Below are 26,384 nucleotides of genomic sequence, written 5' to 3' on the forward strand. Positions count from 1 at the left end.
GTGTCTTTTTGTAGCCATGAACACCAACTGGCTACAAAAAAGACACGACCTATACTCACCCATCTCAATCCACATGGACAAGGAGAACCACGACTTCGACTGGGACAACACCAAGATCCTGGGACAGGGTAGGCAGAGACAAGCACGAGAATTCCTGGAAGCATGGCACTCCACGAAGCATGCTATTAATAAACACATTGAACTCGACCCCATATACATTCCACTACGGAGGAAACCCGGAAGTGAGGCAATCCTTCGCAACGGACCCCAGAGTTTAAAAACCAGGCGCGAAGACACACCCACGCTTCATCAGAGGCTGCACTGACGATGTTACCAAGCACGGTAACGACATGTCTGCGGAACATCAAACCAGCTCGGCGAGCCAACTAACCTCAACACCCACAACCCGAGCTACAGATCTACTCAAACCTTTAGATACAATGCTTGATAACATTTTGGTGAGTACAGCTTTATTGTATTGTGTTATATTGTCTAACTTATGATTTCCCTATTGATGGGTTTTACTACCTTCCATTGGGACAGTCCATTTAGTTTAATATAACACATTTGATTGTAGGAGCTACATATATCCATAAAGCTTGGTAAATTTGATGTTTTATGTATGTTTTATTTATTATTAATGACTAAAATGGTCTGATTGTTTTCAGATTTCCAGCATCTATAGTATGTTGCTTTTATTGGTCTGATTGTGTATTGTTTTTAGCAAGAAACAACGCACAAAGTCCAGAATTAAAACTATATAGTGCATGAATTTCTGAAGTTTTTTTCTGCAAATGATATGGAAAAGCTGAGAATGTACAAGATGTTATGATCCCAGCTGCTGGTCATACTGGACTGACCAGATTGCACAGTGAAACCTGGTTTGGTAGAAAATATATATTTTATAATTTGGCTACTTGGGTGGTCAATCACTGAACATGGTCACATGAGGCTGTCAGTGTTCTTTTAACAGAAGAATGTAAGTGTTTTTTTAAAAATTCTATTTAATACACAAAGTTACATGAGACCATTTAGATCAAATAAGCCAATGGGTTGAGGAGTGGCAGATGGACTTTAATTTGAATAAATGTGACGTATTGAATTTTTGTAATACAAACAAGGACAGAAGTTATACAATTATTGGTAGGGCCTTGAGTAGTATTGTAGAACAGGGAGACTTAGGGGTGCAGATAAATAATTCTTTAAAATTTACGTCACAAGTAGACAGGGTGTTTAAGAAGGTGTTTGGCACACTTGCCTTCGTTGCTCAGACCTTTAAGTATAGGGTTGGGATGTTATTGTTCAGGTTGCACAGGACATTAGCAAGGCCTCTTCTATGTCCAGTTCTCGTCACCCTGTTATAGGAAGGAAATTATTAAACTAGAGAGGGTTCAGAAAAGATTTACCAGGATGTTGCCAGGAATGGAGAGTTTTGAGAAATAGAGAGACTGGAAAGGCTGGGACTTTTTTCACTGGAGTGTAAGAGGTCAAGTGGTGACCTTATTAAGGATTATAAAATCGTAAGGGGCATAGATAAGGTGAATGATAAGGGTCTTTTCCCTAAAGTGGCAGAGTTCAAAATAGGGGACATGTTTTTAAGGTGAGAGAAGAAAGATTTAAAAAGGACATGAGGGCAATTCTTTTACGCAGAGTGGCTCATGTATGGAATGAGTTCCCAGTGAAAGTAGTGGATCCAGGTATAGTTACAACATTTAGAACATAGAATGTAGAAGATAGAACATAGAACATAAAACACTACAGCACAGGAACGGGCCTTTCAGCCCACGATGTTGTGCCAAACATGATGATGCCAAATGAAACTAATCCCTTCAACATGCCATTGTTCCCTATCCCTCTATTCCTTGCATATGCATGTGCTTACCTAAAAGTCCCTCAAATGCCCTTGTTGCATCTACTTCCACCACCACCACCCCTGGCAATGTGTTCCAGACTCCTACCACTCTGTGTAAAAGACTTGCCCCTCACGTCTCCTTTGAACTTTCCCCCTTTCAACTTAAATGCATCCCTCCTAGTTTGAGACATTTCAACTCTGAGAAAAAGATTCTGACCATCAACCCTATCTATGCACCTCATAATTTTATAGACTCCTATCAAGTCTCCCCTCAGTCTCTGCCACTCAAGAGAAAACAACCCAAGTTTTTCTAGCCTGTCTTTATAGCTCATACCCTCTAATCCAGGCAGTATCCTGGTAAACCTCTTCTGCTCCCTCTCAAGTCTCCACGTCCTTCCTGTAATGTGGTGACCAAAATTGAATGCAGTACTCTAAATGTGGCCAGACCAGTCTTCTAAAGCTGCGACATGACATCCTGACTCTTGTACTCAATTCCCTGAGCAATAAAGGCAAGCATGCCATACACCACCTTTACCACCCCACCTACTTGCATGGCCACTTTCAGGGAGCTATGGAGTTGATCCCCAAGATCCCACTGTACACCAGTGCTGTTCAGACCTTAAAGCTCTTCAAGAGATCCAATACCACTTCTTTCTTGATCTCAAAATGCCAGAGCATATTAGCATGCTCCACACAAATCTCACTATCCTCCATATCCTTCTCCTGGGTGAATACTGATGCAGAGTACTCATTTAGGATCTCACCCCCAAGCACAAGTTCCCACCTTTATCCTTGAGTGGTCCTACTTCTCCCTGGTTATCCTCTTGTTTTTAATGTATCTATAGGCTGCCTTGGGATTCTCTTTAACCCTACTTGCCAAGGTAATTTCATGGCCCCTTCTTGCTGTCCTAATTCCCTGCTTGAGTTCTTTCCTGCTTTCCTTATATTCCTCATGGGTCCTGTCAGTTTTTAGCTTCCTAAACCTTACTTATGCTTCTTTTTTCCTTACGACAATTCATAACCTCCCTCGATATCCAAGGGTCCCTTACTTTGCTATCCTTGTCCTTCCTCCTTACTGGAACATGCTGGTCTTGAACTCTGATCACCAGGCCTTTAAACAAATCCCCCATGTCAAATGTGGACTTGCCTGATAACAGCTCCTCCCAATTGACACTCCCTAACTCCTGCCTAATACTGATGTAATTTGCCTTCCCCCAATTTAGTGCCTTCCCCCAATTTAGTACCTTCCCACAAGGTCCTGACTTATCTTTGTTCATACTGATCTTTAAAACTTAAGGAGTTGCGATTGCTGTTTCCACAATGCTCTCCCACTGAAAGTTTAGCCACCTGGCCAGGCTCATTAGTTAATACAAGATCCAGTATGGCCTCTCCTCTGTGTACGTACTGTTTCGAAAAACCCTCCTGGATGCACTTAATAAATTCTCCTCTGTCTAAGCCTCTTGCTCTAAGGGAATGCCATTCGATATTGGGGAAGTTAAAGTCACCCACTAAAACAACCCTGTTGTTATTGCATCTTTCCATAATCTGCCTTATTTTTGTTCCTCAATCTCTCGGTGGCCGTTGGGGGTCCTGTAATAAAATCCCATCAGTGATTGCAGCCTTTTTATTTTTGAACTCTACCCATATTGCCTCAGTGGATGAGCCCTCTTGTATTTCCTCTGAGTGCATTTGTAACATTCTCCTGATTAGTAATTTTTTTCTTTATTCGTTCACAGAATGAGGGCATCACTGGCTAGGCCAGCATTTATTGCCCATCCCTAATTGCCCAGAGGGCAGTTAAAAGTCAACCACATTGCTGTGGGTCTGGAGTCACATGTAAGCCAGACCGGGTAACAATGGCAGTTTCCTTCCCTAAAGGACATTAGTGAGCCAGATGTTTTTCCTGTACAAATCACAGTGGATTCAAGGTCATCATTAGATTCTTAATTCCAGATAATTATTGAATTCAAATTCCACCATCTGCCATGGTGGGATTTGAACCTAGGTCCCCAGAACATTATTTGGGTCTCTGGATTAACAGTAGAGTGGAACTACCACTGGGCTATCATCTCCCTGGAATAATGCAACTCCTCCACCTCTTTTACCTTCCTCCCTCATTTGTCTAAAACAATGAAACCCTGGAATGTTAAACAGCCAGTCCTGTCTCTCTTTCAACCAAATCTCTGTAATGGTCACAACTTCATAGTTCCATGCACCGATACAGGCATTAAGCTCACCTGCCTTACATATGATACTCCTTGGGTTGAAAGAAACACACTTCAGCCTGTCAGAACCATCATGTTCACTTATCTTTCTCTGTCTGCCCTTTCTTTCTGATTTACTGGGCCTAACATCTACCTTCCCCTCAATCCCTCTACTTGCTGACCAGCTGTTGTGGTTCCCAGCCCCCTGCCACTTTAATGTAAACCCTCCCCAGTAGCACTAGTGAACCTCCCTGTGAGGATATTGGTTCTCCTCCAGTTTAGGTGCAACTCATCCCTCTTGTACAGGCCACCCCTGCCCCAGAACAGGTCCCAATGACTGCAAGAACCTGAAACCATGCCTCCTTCACCAGCTCCTTAGCCATGTATTCATCTGACCTATCTTTCTATTCCTTGCCTTACTAGCACTTGGCATGGGTAGTAACCAAGAGATTACTACCCTCGAAGTAGTAGTTCATGAATAGGGAAAGTTTGGAGGAATATGAGCCAAGCGCAGGGAGGTGGGACTAGTTTAATTTGGGAACATGATCGACATGCACTGGTTGGACCAAAGCATCTGTTTCAGTGCTGCATGACTGTATGACTCTGTATCACCATAATCAGTTTTTTAAAAAAAGTTCAACCTCTTTCCCAGCAATATCCTTTAAAGACTCTCATCCCCAGTGAAATATCATTTCAGTCTTCACTTTAACATTTCTTACCAAACTGAGATGGTGCAGACTTTCCTTTGCACTGAATTCCTGCACGTTTACCAGGTGTGACTCATTCTGTTACAATCTCTTCTCGAGATTCAGGACACTGAGGTGGACCCAGCAGGTCAAGGGTCAGCAGGGGAACACTTACAGTGAGTTGTGCGCAGACTTTGTGGTGAAGGTCAACTCTTTCTCAAGCAGCATGAGCAACACTGGTGGTCTAACAGAATACTGGAGTTGCAGACACCACACCTCCCTACCTCGTCCATGCCTCTTCTCTTGCTTAATTGAAATTTGCTGAGCGTTTAAGTTTGCTGAACACAAGAAGTGCTAGATTATCAATGCTATACTAAATCGACCCTTTCTTTATAACTTACTATCTACATGAGTTTCACCTCTGTGATAGATTGATGATCAGCCTCAGTGTTAACCTCACTACAATTGTGGGGGAGGATGGAGTGGAAGGGAGTTGTTGTTGGAGGAGAGGGTTAAAAAGTGAAATGCACAGGATGCGACCCCCAACCCACCAAGCATTTATCAGGTAGATATTGGGGCAAATGAGTGTCTCACTGCAAGCTTATGACATAAATAACTTGTGCTCATGCAGTGCCTCTGAGAGGTTGCAAGGCAAGGCAAATATAAAGTCGATGTTTTCCCTCAGGTTCCCAGTAGATGTGTAGAGGAATTTTAAATTCCAGCCTCCTTGGTAATCTAGGTTTGAACAACTGGTATTTATTATTCGCTGAATTGAACCGCCCCCGATGCAGGAGATGAAGGCAAGTACATAAAAAGCTAGAAGAATTGGGCCATTGGGCTGAGGAGTGGCAGATGAAGTTTAGATAAATTGGAGGTGTTGCATTTTGGTAAGACAAATCAGGGTAGGGCTTTCACAATTAATGTTCTTGTGAAGATTTGTAGCTCGGGTTATATCATAGAATCCCTACAGTGTGGAAACAGGTCCTTTGGCCCAACAAGTCCACACCGACCCTTGGAGCACCCACCCAAACCCATCCCCCTTTAACCCACCTAATCTACACATCCCTGAACACTACGGACAATTTAGCATGGCCAATCCACCTAGCCTGCACATCTTTGGACTATGGGAGGAAACTGGAGCACCCGGAGGAAACCCACACAGACACAGGGAGAACGTGCAAACTCCACACAGACAGTCACCCGAGGGTGGAATTGAGCCCGTGTCGCTGGCACTGTGAGGCAGCAGTGCTAACCACTGTGCCACCGTGCCTCAATTGTGGATGAGGTTGTTGGCTTGCTCACTGAGCTGGCTGGTTATCGTACAAATGTTTTTGTCACCATGCTAGGTAACATCATCAGTGAGGCCTCCAATGAAGCGATGTTCTACTCCGCTTGGAATTTATATGATCCAGTCCATTAAGTCGGCTTGTGTCATAATGATACAACCCAACTGAACTGAAATTCCAAGCGGAGTAGAACAACATCACTTCATCGATGATGTTACCTAGCATGGTGACGAAATGTCTGCAAGCTAACCAGCCAGTAACCTTGTACAATTAATGGTTGGGTCCTGGGGAGTCATGCTGACCAAAGAGACCTAGGGGTGCAGGTGAATAGTTCCTCGAAAGTGGAATCATAGGTAGACAGGGTGGTGAAGGCGGCGTTTGGCACACTTGCAGTATCTAAAATTGGGATGTCACGTTGTGGCTGTACAGGACATTGGTTAGGCCACTTTTGGAATACTGCATTCAGTTCTGGTCTCCCTGATATAGGAAAGATGTTGTTAAACTTGAAAGGGTTCAGAGAATATCTACAAGAATGTTCCTGGGTTTGGTCAGATTGAGCTATAGGGAAAAGCTAAATAGGTTGGGATTTTTCCTTGGAGCATTGGAGGCTGAGGGGTGGTCTTATAAAGGTTTATAAAATTGTGAGGGTCATGGATAAGGTGAATAGCCAAGGTCTTTTTCACAAGATAGACGAGTCCAAAACCAGAGGGCATAATTTTACGGTCAGAGGCACTATGTACCAGATTAAACCCAATCAAACGTTTGAGGATAGTCTAGACTCTAATTTTTCTTTTATTTTAATGGTAAATATAACATTTTGCATTCCAGATACAATTCAGTTGGTCAAACTACTGGATTTAAAACAAAACACACTTTATCTATCTACTGTAGTTAAAATACAATAAAAGAAGGAAGGAGTAACTTACTCTGTTAAATTTTCTAATAGTTAATAGATACAGTACTATTACTAATTAACTGTTCCAATATAGTAACATCCCATATACACACACTTGGACAAGACAAATTCAGACACAGATTGTCTTACATGCAACTACTGTAGCATGCAGAGAACCTCCAGCTTTTGACTGTGTAACCAACAGAGGGACAAAAATAGCTTCCACCTCTTCAAGACCCCAACAGCAACTGCTGAAAGCTAAAGTAACAATTCTGGTTCCGGGAGCTTGACCACACCCATTCAGGCTGCTTCTGTTGTTCCAGCTTTAAAAAATGGCTTCATAAGTTGTTTATCTGTTCATAGACTGCTCATCACCTGCCTCCTAATCTCCCTCTAAAAGAAACCAGGATAAACACCTCTTAAAGCCACAGTATTGTCGCAGAGGGGAACTTTTTCACGCAGAGGGTGGTGCGTGTATGGAATGAGCTGCCAGGGGAAGTAGTGGAGGCTGATGCAATTACAACATTTAAAAGGTATCTGGATGGCACATGAATAGCAAGGGATTAGAGAGATGTGGGCCAAATGCTGGCAAATGGATCGAGGTCTGTTTAGAATATCTGATCAGCATGGATGAATTGAACCAAACGGTTTGTTTCAGTGCTGTATAACTCTGACTCCATAGCTATTTCCATCCTGTATGCTTCTGTAATTTTTGTTCAGTTATGCAACAATAAAGTTCACACCTCATTCAATCAATCCTGTGGATAATGGAGACAAAAATGAGAACACCAAAAGACATTTTTCAAAAGGACTTTAGTATACTACTGATAATTCAGTTTTGGTGCTAGGAATAATTTATTCAATATTTCAACTGAATCAGAATAACTTGCATTCAAAGAGCACCCTAAATATGTCTAAAGTCCTCCAAACAGAGCCACTTAAGGAGATATATAGACAGGTGGATGTAGATTTCAAATAGCATCTCAAAGGAGCTATCAAGCGAGTGGGTGGGCTAAAGAAGCTCCTAGTGGGATTTCTGCCCCTCACAAGGAGAAAATCCCTCCTTTGAGGGCAGATTGGCTCACAGCTGCAATAGTTATACTCTGTCAGAGTTCTGTATTGGATGCTTCTGGGTCCAAAAGCAAAGGCTGCATGGATTCTGGAGGAATACAAGTCTGAGGCTTCAGACAGGTGTTTATCAGCACCGTCAGGGAGAGGATAAAGATTTTGTATGATGGCAGTGTAAGAAGGAAGGGGGATGCTGCCTTTTTCAGATGTCCCTGATGGGCAAAGGGTACATTACAACAATAGTAAACCCCCCTTCCTTCCTGCTCTTTTAAACACTTTTGAAAGAAAATAACCTTCCTGCTCCTGTCTGGCTGTCTGTAACAACCATTTTATGACACGAGCCGTGTAATATTGGAGTCTTGAGCTTTTAATAAGCTTAATGGAACCATCCTTCCTATTTACGTATGGGGGTAGACTGCCAATTTCAGTGCCCATTTTCCCCCCTCCTCAGAGGTTTTGGTGGTGGGTGGGAAGGTGCTGGGCCAGATGCCTGGTCTATACATGCCTCTGTGCAACAATCTCTCTAATTTTCGTCAAGGTCTGTGTGAGGTAGCAGCAGAAGCCAATGTGTTGGTAGACTGGCATGGGCAGAACTTCGCAGCGTAGAGGGAACATTTTCCCCTGTGTGCCTGATGGCAAGGGAGAGAAAAATCAAGCAAGGATCCTGCACCCTGCTGATGCCTTGCTGAGGTATAGTGGGTGGCTGTCAGATGATAGCCAGTTTGGATTTGGGTGACACCTTGTACACTGGTTGCCAAATGAAAATAGCACAGTACCACAATTGAAACAGTACAGAATTTATTCACCAGCCTTTAATTCCAAAAATTCATAGACAGCTGTAAAAGATATTTATTTGCATGATAAGCTTTTTATTTAGAGCCAATTAGCGCCCAGGTTCAGTGTGTTGGGCAGGGATGTCTGGTGAAGTATTTGAGTGCGACAACCCCACCCACATTTGACTGAGGCATATAATATCCAGCCTGTGCAAGAAGTCAAAATTTGCATTGCTACAAATGGGAAATCTAGTGCTAAGAAAATTTTAAATGAGCCAGTAATTTCAATTAAATTACTTTGAACAAGGAGGAGTCAAATTGATGTTGCATTTCTTCCAACCTGAAATTGGGCACACACTCTGTATAGCAGTTCAGTAAGTGACTTTTGATAGTTATAACATGGATGTGACAGTTAGTAACCTGATTTGAATGTGGGTGTGTGCAGGGTAGATATTATTCAGTATTTCCAAATTGATTGAACGAGATTTGTTGGATTTATAGGAACAGGAATCTGTATACAGTCCGTGGAACTTGTTCCACAATTCTGAGGTCATAATTGATGTATGAGCTAACTCCACATACCCACCTTGTCCCCCATGTACCTAATACATTTGGATAACAAACACCTCAACGTTGAAATGAACAATTGATCAAGCGTTGTTAGAAATCACATGACACCAGTTTATAGTCCAACAGGTGTATATGAAAACACAAGTTTACGGAACCTCACTCCCTCTTGAGGTGTTAGGGGTACAGGTACATAATTCTTTGAAGTTTGCATCATATATAAACGCAGTAGTTAAAAGGCATTTGGCACGCTTGCCTTCATTGCTCAGTCCTTTGAGTATAGGAGTTGGGAAGTCATGTTGAGGTTGTACAGGACATTGGTGAGGCCTCTTTTGGAATACTGTCTCCAGCTCTAGTTGCTCAGTTATAGGAAGGATATTATTAAGCTGGAGAGGGTTCAGAAGAGATTTATCAGGATGTTGCTGAGTATGGAAGGTTTGAGTTATAAAGAAAGGCTGATTAGACTGGGACTTCTTACACTGGAACATAGGAGGTGGAGAGGTGACCTGGTAGAAGTTTTATAAAATAATGAGAGGTACAGATAGAGTTAATGGTAGTTGCCTTTTCCTTAGGATGGGGGATTTCAAGACAAGGGGGCACAGTTTTAAGGTGAAAGGAGAGAGATCTTTAAAAAAAGACGTGAGGAGGAGCAAATTTTTTGCACAAAAGGTGGTTCACGTGTGGAATGAACTTCCTGAGCAAGTGGTGAATGTGGGCACAATTGCCAGTTTAAAAGACATTTGGATAAGTACATGAATAGGAAAGGTTTGGAGGGATATGGGCCAGGAGCAGGCATCTGGGACTAGTTTAGTTTGGAATTATGTTCAGCATAGACTCATTCAATCAAATGATCTGTTTCTGTGCTTTATGACTTTGTGACTCTATCAATGTATGTACACATTCAGATTAATCAAAAATTAATCATAGCAAGAATACAGGGTGTTGCACACTGATGAATTTCCTTACAGCTTGGGCTGTTCTACCAGCATAACTGTAGAAACTTTTGTATGTAATTGGAGTTTCAGTGATGTGTAAGAAGATTTAATGAAGTTCACCCCAGGATACAGTTTAAAAATTATTTTACTTAGTTGAGATTAAAGGTCGATAGAGTTCTGCATGGTAGACTAATTAATAAAGTTAGATCACATGGGATTGAGGGTGAGCTTACCAATTGAATATGTAATTGGCTTAACGGCAGGAGACCGAGAGTAATGGTGGAGGGTTGTCTTTTGGACTGGAGACCTGTCACCAGTGGTGTTCCAAAGGGATCAGTTCTGGGTCATCTTTTGTCATTTATATTCTCATCCAAATCATTTATACAAAAGGCATGATTAGTAAGTTTGCAGATGACATGAAAATTGGCATAGTAGACAGTGAAGATTTTCTTAGATAACAAAGGGATCGTGATCAAATGAGTCAATGGTCTGAAAAATGGCAGATGGAGTTCAGTCTGGATAAATGTGAGGTATTGCATTTTCTGAGTTGCAATATAGTATATAGTAATTTATTGTTACTTGTATTTAATAAAATATAGCAAAAAGTCACCAACAAACAAGGATAGGGCTTATACAATTAATGGTAGGGCCTTGGGTAGTGTTGTAGAATAGAGGGACCTAGGGGTACAGGTACATAGTTCTTTTGAAGTTTGTGTCACATATAAATAGGGTGGTTACAAAGGCATTTGGCACGCTTGCCTTCATTGCTCAGTCCTTTGAGTATAGGAGTTGGGATGTCATGTTGAGGTTGTACAGGACATTGGTGAGGCCTCTTCCGGAATACTGTCTCCAGCTCTAGTTGCCCAGTTATAGGAAGGATATTATTAAGCTGGAGAGGGTTTAGAAGACATTTACCAGGATGTTGCTGAGTATGGAAGGTTTGAGTTATAATGAAAGGCTGATTTAGACTGGGACTTCTTACACTGGAACATAGGAGGTGGAGAGGTGACCTGATTGAAGTTTATAAAGAAATGAGAAGTCTAGATAGAGTTAATGGTAGTTGTCTTTTCCCCAGGAATGGTGATTTCAAGACTGGGAGCACATTTTTAAGGTGAGAGGAGAGAGATTTTTAAAAAAAGACGTGAGGAGGAGCAAATTTTTTTTGCACAAAGGGTGGTTCACGTGTGGAATGAACTTCCTGAGCAAGTGGTGAACGTGGGCACAATTACCAGTTTAAAAGACATTTGGATAAGTACATGAATAGGAAAGGTTTGGAAGGATATGGGCCAGGACCAAGCAGGTGAGACTGATTTAGTTTGGAATTATGTTCAGCATGGACTGGTTGGACCAGAGGGTCTGTTTCCATGTTGTAGAAGAAGTAGGCCATTTGGCCCAACAATTCTACTGAGTCATTCAAGTGAGACCATGGCTGAATTGAACCACACCACACAAATGCCAGGCAACGAGCCTCACCAACGAGAGAGAATCCAATTATTGCCCCTTGATGTTCAATAGAATCACAGCCACAGAAACTCCCACTATAAATATTGTGGCTACAAGAGCAGGTCAGAGGTTAGGAATACTGTAATGAATAACTCACTCACTCCTGTCTCGCCAAAGCCTGTCCACTAAATAAGGCACAAGTCAGAGTATGATGGAAAACTAAACAAAAATACTGAAAGAACTGCCGATTCTGGAAATCAGAAATAAAAACAGAAATTGCTGGAAAAACTCAGTGGGTCTAGCAGCATCTGTGGAGAGAAAGCAAAGTTAACGTTTTCGGTCTGGGGACGCTTCTTCAGAACTTCCACCACTTGCAAGTTCCGCCATGAGCCTGACTTAGAAATGTATCACCTTTCCTTCAGTGTTGCTGTGTTAGAATTCTGGAACTCCCTCTCTAATGGCATTGTGAGTACCAATGGCAAATGGACTGCAACAGTTCAAGAAGGCAGCTCACCACCAAATTCTTGAGTAAATAGGGATGGGCAGTAAATGTTGGCATAGTCAATGATGTTTACATCCCATGAATGTATTAAAAAAAAAAAGTCACCTAAGGTTGATTTTCTGCTACCATCCTCTTGCAGAGTCTGGTCTGGTGTGATTGGAGAAAACCACTTGGTCGTCTTCTCTGAAGAGTCTCTAGTCTTAGTTTATTGCACGATGGCAACTGTGTACAAGTTACATTTCTAACATAGACTTTGTTACAGAGATCATGAAGAACATCAGATGGTAGTCTTTCTCATTCAAGATCCTTGGAGGTCACAGTATTCGCATGTATTGGGAACATGTGATCATTTTGGTCAGGGCACAGCGGTGTGTTCTCTATTTCCTAATAAAAAGATCAGTTTTTTTTTCCCTCGGTTTAAAAGAAATCTGCAGTGTGTTGCAAAGGAATGACCTGCTCAGTGATGGAAATCTAAGCTGAGATCAAAACTTTATCAGTAATATTTCAGACCAGAAATGTGTCACTTCCTTGGAAGTAAACATCATTGTGTTTGATACTAGTCAATATAATTATATTGATCATGGTAAATTGTTCCATAAGTACCATCTAAAACTATATACTGCAGGCTATTATTCTGCTATTAAAGTGAAGATAGATCCTCTATCTCCTCTAGATATAGAGGCCAGCATTCCATGAGCTGCCTTGATTATTTTCTGCACCTGTTTGTGGAATTTTTAAGATCTGTGCACGTAAACTTCCAAATCCCATTGGGCATTCATTGTATTTAACTTCATTCATATCACCTAGAAAGTACCCTGATCTTTTTTGTTTTGGTATCCAAAATGGACAGCCTCACACTTGGTTACATTGAACTCCATCTGCCACAATTTTACCCAGTCCATTAATATCCCTGTGTAATTTTATGCTATCATCTACACTGTCTACATGCTGTCTAACAAGTTTCCTGACAAGTGTTCACATAGGAAATGATAATTTTACAGCGCATGAAGGCTAGGTGGCATGTTAAACATGTCTCACACGTTCATTGGTTTTCTAAAGCCTATTTTGAACTCCCTCAAGTAGGAAGAGGGTATTCTTATCCTGCCACTTCTTTGTCTCTATTTGACTTTCCTTAGAGGTTTATGAAACTACTGAAGTCTGCAGGGCATTATGGAACATAGCACAGTACAGCACAGGAACAGACCCTTCAGCCTGTGATGTTGTGCCAAACATGATGCCAAATTACACTAATCCCTTCTGCCTGCCGTTGGTCCATATCCCTCCATTTCTTGCATATTCATGTGCTTTATCTAAAAGTCCCTTAAATGCCCTTTATCGTGTCTGCCTCCACCACTACCTTTGGCAGTATGTTCCAGCCTCCTGCCACTCTGTTTTAAAAAAATAAGACATGTCCCTCTTATCTCCTTTTGAATATTCCCCCTCGCATCTTAAATGCATGCCCCCGAGTATTAGGCATTTCAACTCTTGGAAAAAGATTCTGACCATCAACCCTATCTGTGCATCTTATAATTTTATAGACTACTATTAAGTCTCCCCTCAGCCTCTTCTACTTCAGAGAAAACGCCCGAATTTTTCTAGCTTCTCCTTGTAGCTCATACCCTCTAATCCGGGCAGTGCCCTGGTAAACCTCTTCTGCACCCTCTTCAAAGCCTCCACATGCTTCCTGTAATGCGCTGACCAGAATTGAACGCAGTGTTAACCACAAAGTCTTATAAAGCTGCAACATGACATCCTGTCTCTTGTACTCAATTCCCTGATTAATAAAGGCAAGCATGCCATATGCCTTCTTTACCACCCTATCTACTTGCATGGCCACTTTCAGAGAGCTATGGAGTTGAAACCTAAGATCCCTTTGTACATCAATGCTGTTCAATGTCCTGCCATTAACTGTATACTTTTCCTTAATATTTGATCTCCCAAAGTGCAACACCTCATTTACACAGATTAAACTCCATCTGCCATATAGATCTGTAACTGATCTATATCCTGCTGTATCCTTTGATAACCTTGTACACTATCTATAACTCCACCGATCTTTGTATCATCTGCAAACTTACTAACCCACCCATTTACATGTATTACAAACCAGAGAGGCCTCAGTATGGATCCCTGTGGAACACCACTAGTCACGGACCTCCAACCAGAAAAACATCCATCCACCCTTGCCCTCTGCCTTCTATGGGCAAGCCAATTCTGAATCCACGCGGCCAAGTCACTGTGCATCTTAAACTTCTGGATAAGTCTACCATGAAGGGTCTTGACGAAAGCCTTACTAAAATCCGTGTAGACAACATCCACTGCTTTACCCTCATCGATCACATTTGTCACCACCTCAAAAAATTCAATCAAGTTAGCAAGACATGACCTGCCCTGCACAAAGCCATGTTGAATGCGCCTAATTAGGCCATGCTTTTCCAAATGCAGATAAATCCTATCTTTAAGAATATTCTCCAATAGCTTCCCAACCACCAATGTGAGGCTCACCGGTCTATAGTTTCCTGGATTATCCCTATTTCCCTTCTTGAACAGAGGAATAACATTAGCTACTCGCCAGTCCTCTGGGACCTCTCCAGTGGCTAGTGAGGATACAAAGATCTTGGTCAAGGCCCCAGCAATCTCCTCTCATGCCTGTCTCAATAACCTGGGGTAGATTCCATCATGGAGGGCTTACCCACATTAATGCTCTTCAAGAGATCCATTACCACTTCTTTCTTGATCTGAAATGCCCTGGCATATTAACGTGCTCCACACTAATCTCACTATCCTCCATATCCTTCTTCTGGATGAATTCCAATGCAAAGTATCCAGTTAGAATCTTGCCCATGTCCTCTGCCTCCAAACAAAATGTTCAGTTGCACAACGACTGTAGAGGGCTGGTTCAATGAATCAACTAGTCGTGTGCAGCATGTTGATATGTTCTTTTAAGTCTGTAAACACTAATGGGTAATCAGGCACAGGTTGGGTTAGGGTTGTATTGCTTCCAAGACTTGAGGCAATTGTGGCTTTCATTATTTTCAGGTTTGATTTATAAAATCATCCCAACGTTGTGATGTCAAATTAATATTTTTCTAACTTCATTTTTTTTTATCCAGTGCAAAACATTTTAGTTTGTTTGATTAAAAGTGTGGCAGGCAGCAAACGTCCGCTAGATCTATTTTTTTGGATCTCATATGGCGTTGTTCATGGTAAGTCAGATGATTTGTAGCATTGTAAAGCCAATAGTGCTACATCATATAAAGTGGAATGTATTATTTTGCTACAAAGATTGAACTGTTGTGTTCTAGGTGTGCAGCAACTAACTGTAAGTAGAACAGAGCTTCCGGTCAGTCAGTATTTTGTTGTTTGAGGAAATGATTCACGGTGAGTTTAATTAGAGTTTGCTAGCTTTTCAGCAACTTAGAACACAGGGTATTTTGTCTTGCTTTCCTTGTCTTTTTTTTTTTGGAAGTGTGACTGAATTTCGATGGTATTTTTCTGTTTGTTGGAGCTTGTGTGGTTTCTTGTGTTCCAAATGCTGGTACGAGGATTCTTTGGCAGTTCGTTTAAAAAATTGTTTGAAGAAATTTGTAGTAATCTGTAAGAAGGTTGCTACAATAAACCATCATACAAGGGTATATGATTTACCATGTGCAATGCAGCCATGACATTTTTTTGAACAAATGTAGATTACACAGCCATCCAATTACAGATTTCCACTAGCTGACCTGAATATCTGGCAGAGATTTATGCACAAATGAGTGTTCAGGTAAGATTCCAACAGCAGAATCCCTGTCGCAAGCCAACTTGCCCAGCATCAAGGCTCCAATCACTAGAAATCAGCTTCATTGAGTGGGGCTTGTCACTCATCAGCCTGAGACCCAGACTCCCAAAGTTCTACTCCAAACTTGGTTTTGGCAGGAGACTTTGAGGAGGACAGCAGAAAGACTTCAGGGTTGTCCTCCGAGTAACCTCGAGGGAATAATCAGTCATCCCCAATGACTTGTTGGAGTCACTGGCTTGTGACTGAACAAAGTGGTGAATTCAGGAAGGCAGCAAACATGTTGAACTGTCAGGAATGTACAGAGGTGAAGTTAAGATGTTGGAGAGCGAGCGAGAGCACAAACATTCAAACACCTCGTTGACCTGACACCTCGAGCATCATCTGACCATATGTGACAGAGTCCGCGGATCACACTTTGGACTGAGCAGCGATCTTAGAAGCCATTGAACTGGAATGGAAGCAAGTATTCCTCCAAAGCCAGGAGACTGAAGATGACCAAATTTCACTTATTTAATAAAATTAAATGTCTTACCTATCAGACATCATATAGCAATTACAGACAGTAATACAGTTAAATCTGTCTGTAGCAGAAAATATTAATATGCCACTATCAGCCAAAAGGAACAACTTTGACCTCCTAATTACCTGAAAGCTGAATCAGGAAATAAGCTAAAGTAAAGAAACCAGAGGAATCGAGTTAATGTACATGAAGCAGGGTACGATTAGGCCAGTAGACATGCTGGACAACTTAGCAGAGTCTGCCACTTTTTTCAGCATGAAGAACGGGTTGGGAAATTGTTGGAGAAGGATTTATGGATCTCTCTTGCTGCTTCCGCATCCTATAACTAGGTATTTCTGCAGAGATCAGTAGATTCAAAGGAAGAATCTTGTGTGCTCTCACCCACTGGAATATACCATGTGACATCCTTGTTAGAGTAACTGTATGATTTATCACTCCCTCAGACTGTCTGAAACAAATCTTTAATAAACAGATGAATGGAAAGCATTTGGTACCAACAGTGGGTTCACTGTTGTTCAAGCTTTCGCTGTTCTCATTGCCCTCATATTCAATATCTTTTGACATTGCAAGGAGGTTATGATGGTGCTGTATAAGATGTTAGTGAGGCCACAGCTGGAGTACTGTGTTCAATTTTGGTCACTACACTATAGGAAGAATGTAGAGTAATACAGCATGGAAACAGGCCCTTTTGGTCTAAATATGATTGCACTAGAGAGGGTATATAAGAAATTTACCAGGTCTGGGCTGGAGTAGTTCAGCTTTGAAGAGAAACTAGATAAGCTGAGGTTATTCTCCTTTTAAAGCAGACAAAGCTGAAGGGAGTCCTGATTTGAGGTATACAAAGTTCTGAGAGGCATCGACAGGGTAAACAGCAGGGTAGACAGGGAGAAACAGTTCCCTGTTGTAAAGACGTCAGTAACCAGGAGGCATAATTTTAAGGTAAGATCCAGACGGTTTAGAGGAGATTTGTGTTTTTTTTTCTCACCCAGAGGATGGTGGGTATCTGGAACTAACTCCCTAAAAAGATGGCAGAGGCAGGTGTTACCACAAACTATTTAGGTGAACACTTGAAGCACCAAAATATACAAGTTTACAGGCCACATACTAGAAGATGTGCTTAGAATAGATGATGACCAACTTGGACATGACGAGCCAAAGGGCCTTTTTCCATGCTGCAAAAATTCAGTGACTCTGATACTAAAATAGTAATGTTGCCTGAAATTTGTCAGCACACCACCAGCTGTGAAGACAGGCCTTAAAGCCAGACAGCAATCCTACCATGCCCTGTTTGGGAACCTCAGACCCACTTACATCCATCTGGCAAATAATTGGCTGTTGGCAAAACTCCAGTCCTTTTTAAAAGTCAGGCTCCCACTGCCAACACTTGCAAGCCAGTCAGCAATCTGGTAGTTCTGCATTCTCAGCTGCACCATCAAGAGCAGTGACCACTGCTGGGACTGCGTCTAGCTGAAAACATGCTATATAAACGCAGCCTGGCGTCTTCACCAGGTAGGTGTGGCTGAGGGAAGCATGGGCAAGTCAGGCAGCACCAGTGAGGTGGGTGGCAGTGTTAGTGGGAAGAGGAGGATGTTTCCACTGGGATAAGTATTGCTGCCATGGGCATTTGGCTCACAGAATGCCCGGTGAGAAGTACCTGATCCATGGCCCAGGGAGAAGCTGCCACGCGGTCTTCCCATGCATTGCAGGGCCTTCCTGTCACTGGCTTTCATCATTGTGGGTTTGGAAGGTGCTATCTAAGGATCTTTGGTGAATTTCTGTACCACATCTTGTAAATGGTGCACACTGTTGCTACTGAGCATCAATGGTGGAGGAAGTAAATACTTGTGGATGAGTCGCCAATCAAATGGACTGCTTTGTCGTGGATGGTATTGAGCTTTGAGTGTTGTTGGAGCTGCTCCCATCCAGAAAAGTGAGGAGTATTCCATCATTTTAATGGTTGGGCTAGGCAAGGTGCTTAATTAACCACATAAGTGGTTCACTTGAGCTCTGGATTCTAACCACTAGTAAGGTGGTATGATGGCATGGCAGAAGGCAGGCAGTAGGCATTCCATGTCCAATCTTCCCTTGCCATTTTATGGGTACTACCACCTCCAGCCTATGCCTACAGGGTTGGCAAAATGCAATTCAATGATTTCACCTGTTTAGCTTTAAAATAAAGTGAATCTTTGAAATCAAGCCACTGACTTCTGCCACGGTGGTACACTACCTCAATCCCTGTGCTATCAGAAGACTGACTACTCCTCTGACAGCACCTTCCAAACCCATGACCTCTATCATCTAGAAGGACAAGGACTGCAGATGCATTGGAACACCACTACCTTCAAGTTGTCCTCCAATCCACACGCCATCCTGACCTGGAAATAAATTGGTATCCTTCACTATCGCTGGATCAAAATCCTGCATCTGCTTCCTAAAAGACACATGCACACCAGTTCACGGCTATCTTATCGATCTTTTTCCCTTGAAGTTCAGAGAACAGTAGTTCAAACTCTTTTTTTTTTCCCTCTGGAGGCTTACTTCTTAGTCTCACTGTCACTTTTCATTGTTTTGCTGTTTAAAATTCTAGACAATATATGCTATAGTCACCCAGAAATAAAAGTCAGCGCAGTGAAAAATTGTATATTTTCTGTTCTGTGCTCTTCGTGAAGACCAGTTTCACCCCGTCGCTGTTTCTAACTAGATTTATTACCATCGTCAGCATGGAAAACTTTCATGGGCCGAGTTAGAATCTTAGATGGGTCTGCAGATTTTAATTAAATACATTGGTCTTTTAATAATCTCAATCAAACAACTACCATTTGATGGATGTCTGCTCTAGTAAAATGAAATCTCTTGGTTTATTTGTATTCAATCATGATGTGAAAATAACCAATTCAGATATTTCTTAAAACATATATTGACCGTTTTATATTCAGATGATATTTAAGTGGTCATGTTTACATGGAGCATAACATCAAAGGGGAATTTGGAAGGGGTAGGTGCATGGAAAAACAGTTACCTTTAAATTCTACTTTAAAAATGAAGGCTTCTCGACTTAGACATAGATCATCTTATCGATTTAGAGTGGGGAGGACCGATGAAAGATTTGTTATTCCCATCCTGAAACATAGACTTTGCTCCTCCTCTGATGCTGCCTGACCTGCTGTGTTCCTCTAGCTCCACACTGTATTGATTCTGGCTTCCAGCATTTGCAGTTTTTGCTGTCTTGATATATCACCTTGCCTCTTTTTGATGCTGGTCGGATTGCTGGAATTATCTTCCTAATAGTAGAGTGCAAAGATCTTTACCACTTGGACTGCAAAGATTCAAGAAGAGGATTAACTAGTGCCTTTTCAAGGACAACTAGTGATTCTCAATAGTGCTAACAATGGACAATTCCCACAAATTAATTAAAAAGAAAACACCTGCAGAGGCAGCTATTGCTGTGGACGATGCATCCCTTTGTGCAATATGTGATTCCTGTGCTTGCAGAGGCAGCTAGCAGAAGTCTAAATTAACTCTGTGTATAATGTGTGTAGCAGTAAAGAAACCAATAGAGGGTGGAAATTGATAACTAAATGTTGTGATACACAGAATGAATAGTGAAAATAAATATTTAAGTTGCATCTCCTCTGTTAATCATAGCTTCAATAAGCTGTAAAGGGGAACAAAATCAAGTAAATAATTAGAAAAATAAAGTATTAACAGGAATGTAAGAAGAATAAAGAAACAGAGGAGGTACTTGCATCTTAAGTGCTTTGTAAATCAAAAAGGGAAGTTGAGAGAAAAAAATGATTTCATAATAAGCAGTTTCAAAAAGCATAGAATAAAAGCCAATTTTGCGTCTTAAAAGAAATTTTATCAAGTGATAAGTAAACAGTTTGACAAATGTATGTGTGAATTGCTTCATCATTCAGCATTGAAAAGCAATGCAATCAGGACCACTTGAATTATGTAGCACATCAAAGCCTATTCCTGCACTGGTTCCAACCAAATTCTGTGGCATGAGAATATACATTCCGTGCCAACCTACATAAGGTTCGTGGACTCTTCAGTCACGCTGGACCAGGGTAATAATGAGTTTAATTACATTTACCATTATTAATGTGAAAGTTATCCATCAACTTGTGGTGAGAAAGAGAGGCCTTGTGAAATGCGAATTGCCACAAATTGATGGATGAGTTGTGCCACTTGGTGGTGGTTCTCGGAAAAACAGAAGCTTGCCTTCAGCCTACTCGTGAGTTTTGAATAATATTGCTGTATTTGGATATAAATAGCCAAGGAATCACATCAGAGAGGTGACGCTGGTAATTAACTTTTATAATGAGCAGGTTTCTGATTCAGCAATGCCACTCAACCTCTCCCTCCCAAAAAGGTAACAGTTTTAAACTTAGCTTTCTCATATATGCAATTAGTAAATTGTTTTTTGAGATCTTGGGGGAAAAAAAATGTCTTCGTCTTTGTTCACCTCCATCTTCGTTTACAGTACCTGTCCCTCATTAGTACTCTTTCTGTATCTGATTTGATTTTAATTCACTTTATTTCCTTCTCTGTTGCTCTGTGTCTCTTGCTTAATCCCTAAACCAGTTTGATTAGAAGAGACTACTGGCCTGGTCAGTTACCTGGGTTGCAGATTTCTTATTACTCTTGCTGCATAGTTAACAACATGCGTTACAGCATGTTAGGATGGGAAAACTGTTTCAAATTGAAGGAGGGAAGAGCACTTAAGAATGGGGCTTGCACACACCCTTCCATTCAGCATATATGTGCATACAGTATTACAGCTGCCTTCCAGCATATCATAACTAAACACTAATATCACACATCAACATATCTTTCCCTCACTGTGAGCAATGTCTGACTTTTTTTTGCAATATCCTGCATAAAGACCCAAGGGAAGGAAGGAGAGTCATTTTAAGCTCATTAAAATCAGTTTACTTTACTAACCAATTGTAATAGCTGTAATTTAATGTAGACCTGCCTCTTCACCTGCTATCAATAACTATTTTAAATGCTGGAAATTTGAATATTAGGAGCTGAAGAAGTAGTCAGAAGCTCTGACAGTTTAAGGAAAACGGCAGACATAGTGTCTCAGGCATGTGCTCTTCACTTTTATAAATGCTAATCAGCCTGCAGTGATCAGTGATAATCCAGCATCTGCCACTTCATCCAGCTGTGTTGAGCATCCAGCTAGGATGCAAAATGGTCGCCAAATAAATATAATATAAGCAATGTCAGTGGACGATCTATGCTCAGAATTGGAGGCAAAGACTTCAAGGAAGGGATAAGTTGGTAACAGGTCATGTCAGAGAGAGGTGGAAATTGATAACTAAATGTTTTAATTCTTATGGTTCCAGACAGTAGCAGGAAGCGACAGCAAGACAGTCATCGATACACTTGAAAAAGTAGGACCAGAACAGGAAAGTGGTACATAATCCAAAAAAAAAATGTAACTGGGTCCATGCGGGTTCTTTGATACATTTTTACTTGAAGGAAGTGAGTGAAGTTAAAGGAGAAATCAATAAGAGAACAAGATTACTCTGGTGAGGGAAGATGGTGATGTTTGGGGATATTTTGGATCTCCTTTCAAAGAACATGCAGAGAGCCTTCAGACGGTCTTGGTTGAGCATGGAGGTGTAGAAGTTTTGGATGTTCTAATTGACTCTTTCATGCACATGTCCAATCATTTAATAAGCACTTTGATTTGCCCATTACAATAATGATGATAGGTGGTGAACACAAACATTATTAATGGTAGCACTTAGGGTTACACATCAACAAATGGCTATTTTAACTACCTGAGCAGATTCCTTTCAACTTGCACAGGCTAGATTTTTTTTTAACTGTTTAATGGGCTGGGGACTTCTAGAACTACCAAGTGATCAAGTTATTTAAGCCTTTTCTTCAGCCCTTCAGTGCTGGGTTCAAATGGTCCTGCTGAATCCATGTTTCCCTCAATTATGAATCACTTCCTGCATTTAATTTACCCTCCACATGCCTTACACAACCAGTGAAAATGGTTTCTGTCAAATTGTAGGGCAGAACATCTGGACACCGAGTCCATCTGCCATTTTAGATAAGCTCCATATATTGACTCTGTGAAAATCCAGGGCCTTGTTTAGTCCAAATTTACACTTAAAACATTCTAATATTCTGCATTGTGTAAGCAGTGTTTAACATGCTAAACTAATCTCCATATTTACAATTGTCTGTACCTAGGAAACAGACAGTCATTGAATATATATTTCAATACACTGAGCAGTGCCAAGCTGCACTTGAGTGTAATCTGTGGCAAATGCTTTGGAGAAGCTGTTTGAGTTTTTCTTTTTCACTTGGATTATGACTGGATGTTAACAGGAGTAACTTGTAATTAGTGTGCCAGTTTAAATGATCAAGTAGAGTGGGGCTAATTATAGGATGAAACCAATTTTTTTCTCAGTTCTCAACAGACTTTAACAAAACTTACAATCTCAAATGGTAATGAATAGAGATGTATAGCTAGCATACAATCAAAACTAAATTGTGTGTGACAGCAAGGGTACACAATCAATAGCACAATTAGAAACAGTGGAAGTCCCACTTTCTAAACTCTTGATAAGTGTTTGAGACCGCCACCAACACTGAGCCACACAATCAATTGAAATGGCTGCAGTACAAGGCAAATAGCTTTGTGTATGTGTGTTCTAATATAAAAGGATATATTTAGCCGCTATGTTTTAATTTTGTTTAATGTTAGAAATAAAATCAAAGGCTGTTTATTAAGAATGTTTTTGTTTTTCTCTTACAGTCATTCATCTCCCCATTTAAAATCCAATTAAATGTTCTCTTTGATTCATTTCTAAGGCTCAACCAAGCAGTTTAATATAGATCTGGATACTGTGCAAATTGTGAAACTTAGACTATTTTACAGCGGGATTATTTTTTCATAGTTTGTGGAATCCCATGATTAATGAAGATTGTTTGAGTTGACAAACTCTCTAAGCGAGGTGAAAGTTTGTGCTCCTTTGCTGATGGTGTCAGCTCTAGTACAAATTAGGAAATAGTACAGCTCGGTACGTTTTTGCCATCCATTTTAAGAAAACTTGCTGCTGAATGCTTTAAGGGGGAAATGTAAATAAGGGTGGGAAAGATGAGTCAATGTCATTGAATTCCCTGCCTAACATTCCTGGAGTCAGCCCAAGAAATGCAACAGATCAAGGAGATCACCAGCACCTACCACAGGGATGGATTATAATTGCAGCTTAGCCATTGATAATCACATTATGAAAACAAATGATCTTTTATAAGTCACACTTGTTAGTATCGGACCATAGCAACAAGAGTTGGCCATTTGTCTCCCTAAACCTGTCCCACCTTTCCCTGAGATCACGGCTGACCTGTATCATGACTGCAGCCAAATGCCTTAGTTCCATAGCCTGCTGAGCCCTATGTTTCAGCTTTATTACCAGTTGCACAGAAATGGCAACAATACAAAGGTGCAGTCAAACAACAATCTCAACATCAATGGGAAGTAGCTCATCATCAAAACCACCTCCAAAGTGATTTGGTGTGAAGATCCAATTAGAGAGCTATTTATCCAAGAATTTTTACTCTACCATCAAGACAGGACTGAATTCAGGTGGCATTTCAACTAGCACTGCAGTGTTAGTGCGAAGCAAACCCAGTTGACAGTGAAGCCACAATCTGAATGTGAGTGCGTCCTTAAGTACAGTTTTGTCTAAGTTGTCTAAATCCCTGTTGGAAACCCTGTTCGTACAGAAGCAAATAGTATGTTAGTAATCGGGAACAGATGGGAAAATGTGTCTGACGTAACTGCTTCAACATAAGGTCCAAACGTAGAACAGTAGGAAGTGTAATCTTTGTGTTCCAGTGCCATACATTGTATGTAATCCAAATCTATTAATGCCAACTGCAGAATACGCATTGCATTTTCTGTTTTGCACATTAACTCAAAGTGATGAAAAAGGAAATTCTGTCACTTGGTTCCAAGAGCTAAAATCTAATCCAGACTTGTATCTGGAAGGAAAGTTTGGTTTTTAAATATCTTCAGATGTGTTGCCATAGTTCGTTAACAACTTTATTATCATTATATCATATAACAGGAAGGAGGTGATAGTCTAGTGGTGTTATCGCTGACTATTAAGCCAGTGACACTGGTAATTTTGTGGAGATTTAGTTCAAATCCTGCTGTGGCAGATGGTGGAATTTGCATTCAATAAAGAGTCTGACAATCATGATGAAACCACTGTGGATTGCCAGAAAAAAAATTCTGGTTCACTGATGCTGTTTAGGGAAGGAAACTGCTGTCCTTGTATAGTCTGGTCTACATATGACTCCAGATCCATGGCATTTTGAATCATTGTAGAATCTCTTTGGCCCAACAAGTCCACATCGACCCTCAGAGCAGCCCACCCCCCTATAACCCACCTTTAACTACACATCCCTGAACACTACGAACAATTTAGTATGACCAATCTACCTTACCTGCACATCTTTGGACTGTGGGAGGAAACCGGAGCACCCGAAGGAAACCCACGACGACATGGGGAGAATGTGCAAACTCCACACAGGCAGTTGCCCGAGGGTGGAATCGAACCTGGGTCCCTGGCACTGTGAGGCAGCAGTGCTAACCACTGAGCCACCGTGCCGCCCTCTTAACTGCCTGTTGGAAATTTTAGGGATGGGTAATACATGCTGGCTGAAAGAACTCCACAGAGGCTGCGGTATGCCATCACCAAGTCACCCTTTATTTACACACAAACAATCATAGAGTCATGCAGCGTGGAAATAGACCCTTCAGTCCTTGGCTTTAACACTGCCTGTTCAGAGTCAGCTCTGAGTGTTAGTATCTCTGATAGCTCCCCTTTTCATCTGTCAGCCAGGGTTCCTGATTGGACCAGATTAACAGCTCCAATCAGGGAACTCATATTCTAAGAGGTCCAGCTGGCTGACCTCATTACAATCACTACCCTGGCCTAGCCAGTGACACCCACATGTCATGAAGGAATAAAAACAAAAGGAAGCTAGAAGACTGACCTTGATCTGCCCTAATTTGCACATTAACACTTAGCTGCCAGCTCTATTATCCGCATCCTCCTCACATTGACTCTCCCACTCAGCTTTGTTCCATCTGCAAACTTGGAACAAACGTGTTCTACAAACAAATTCATAAATTTGTTCATAATGCTGAGGGACTACTATGCATTGTTTAGTCTGGTTAAATTATTGTTCTTTCTGTTCATTAATTTTCCATGTAAGTGCCTTTATATAATGCAGTTCATTTATTTTATACTGGTGTGTACTCTGAGACTCAATTTAATGAGCAGAGGTAGATTAAATTCCAAATGTGAAGACCATTTTAGCCTCGATTATAAAAATTAATTAAATATCATAAATATATTCTTCAGAGTTGCAGCATGGTTACAGGAAATGCTGTCAAGCCATGTATTCACTTTGTATTTCGGGATGCACCTGTTTTTAGAATTCACGTTTGAGCTATCAGCCAAGTTTCAGCGACTGGGGAGAGTACTATACTCTGTGTCTAAATGTAATGGGGAAATGTAGCATGCTACTATAAAGTGAAACCCTACCTATTGCCTTTCATTGGCTTGTTAGCTATACAGGTATCAGTGTTGGATTTTGTTCTGAGGTCCACAGTCTATTGATAGCAGAGGAAGACAGGGGGAACTTTGTAGAATAATAAGAAAGAAAATAACATGCTTTTCACCAAACTTTCTACTGCCCCTGTGATCTCGCCCTTTTCCTGTCTCTCTTCTGAATTCCTGGGATGAAGTGATTGTCCCATGAGGAACAATTGAATAATCTAAGCCTTTATGTCCTGGAATTTAGAACAATGGGAGGCAATCCTGTTG

General features: G+C 41.1%; 1 protein-coding gene across 9 annotated transcripts in view; it reads left to right on the forward strand.

Moving 5' to 3' along the window:
* The window catches only part of hdgfl3 (HDGF like 3), a 100,853-nt gene that overhangs the window by 19,894 nt on the left and 54,575 nt on the right, over positions 1-26,384 (forward strand). For 5 of the 9 annotated variants that reach the window (XM_048616039.1, XM_048616043.1, XM_048616037.1 and 2 more), the window contains exon 1: positions 328-458. The exons of the other annotated variants lie outside the window; for them this stretch is intronic. In XM_048616039.1, the coding sequence (XP_048471996.1) occupies positions 351-458 (108 nt within the window). In that variant the 5' untranslated portion in view covers positions 328-350. Of the gene's footprint in view, positions 1-327; positions 459-26,384 lie in introns of those variants that run through there. 9 annotated transcript variants of the gene reach the window in all.

The sequence above is a fragment of the Rhincodon typus genome, chromosome 33 (assembly GCF_021869965.1).
Source record: "Rhincodon typus isolate 14 chromosome 33, sRhiTyp1.1, whole genome shotgun sequence".
NCBI classification, from domain to species: Eukaryota; Metazoa; Chordata; class Chondrichthyes; order Orectolobiformes; family Rhincodontidae; genus Rhincodon; species Rhincodon typus.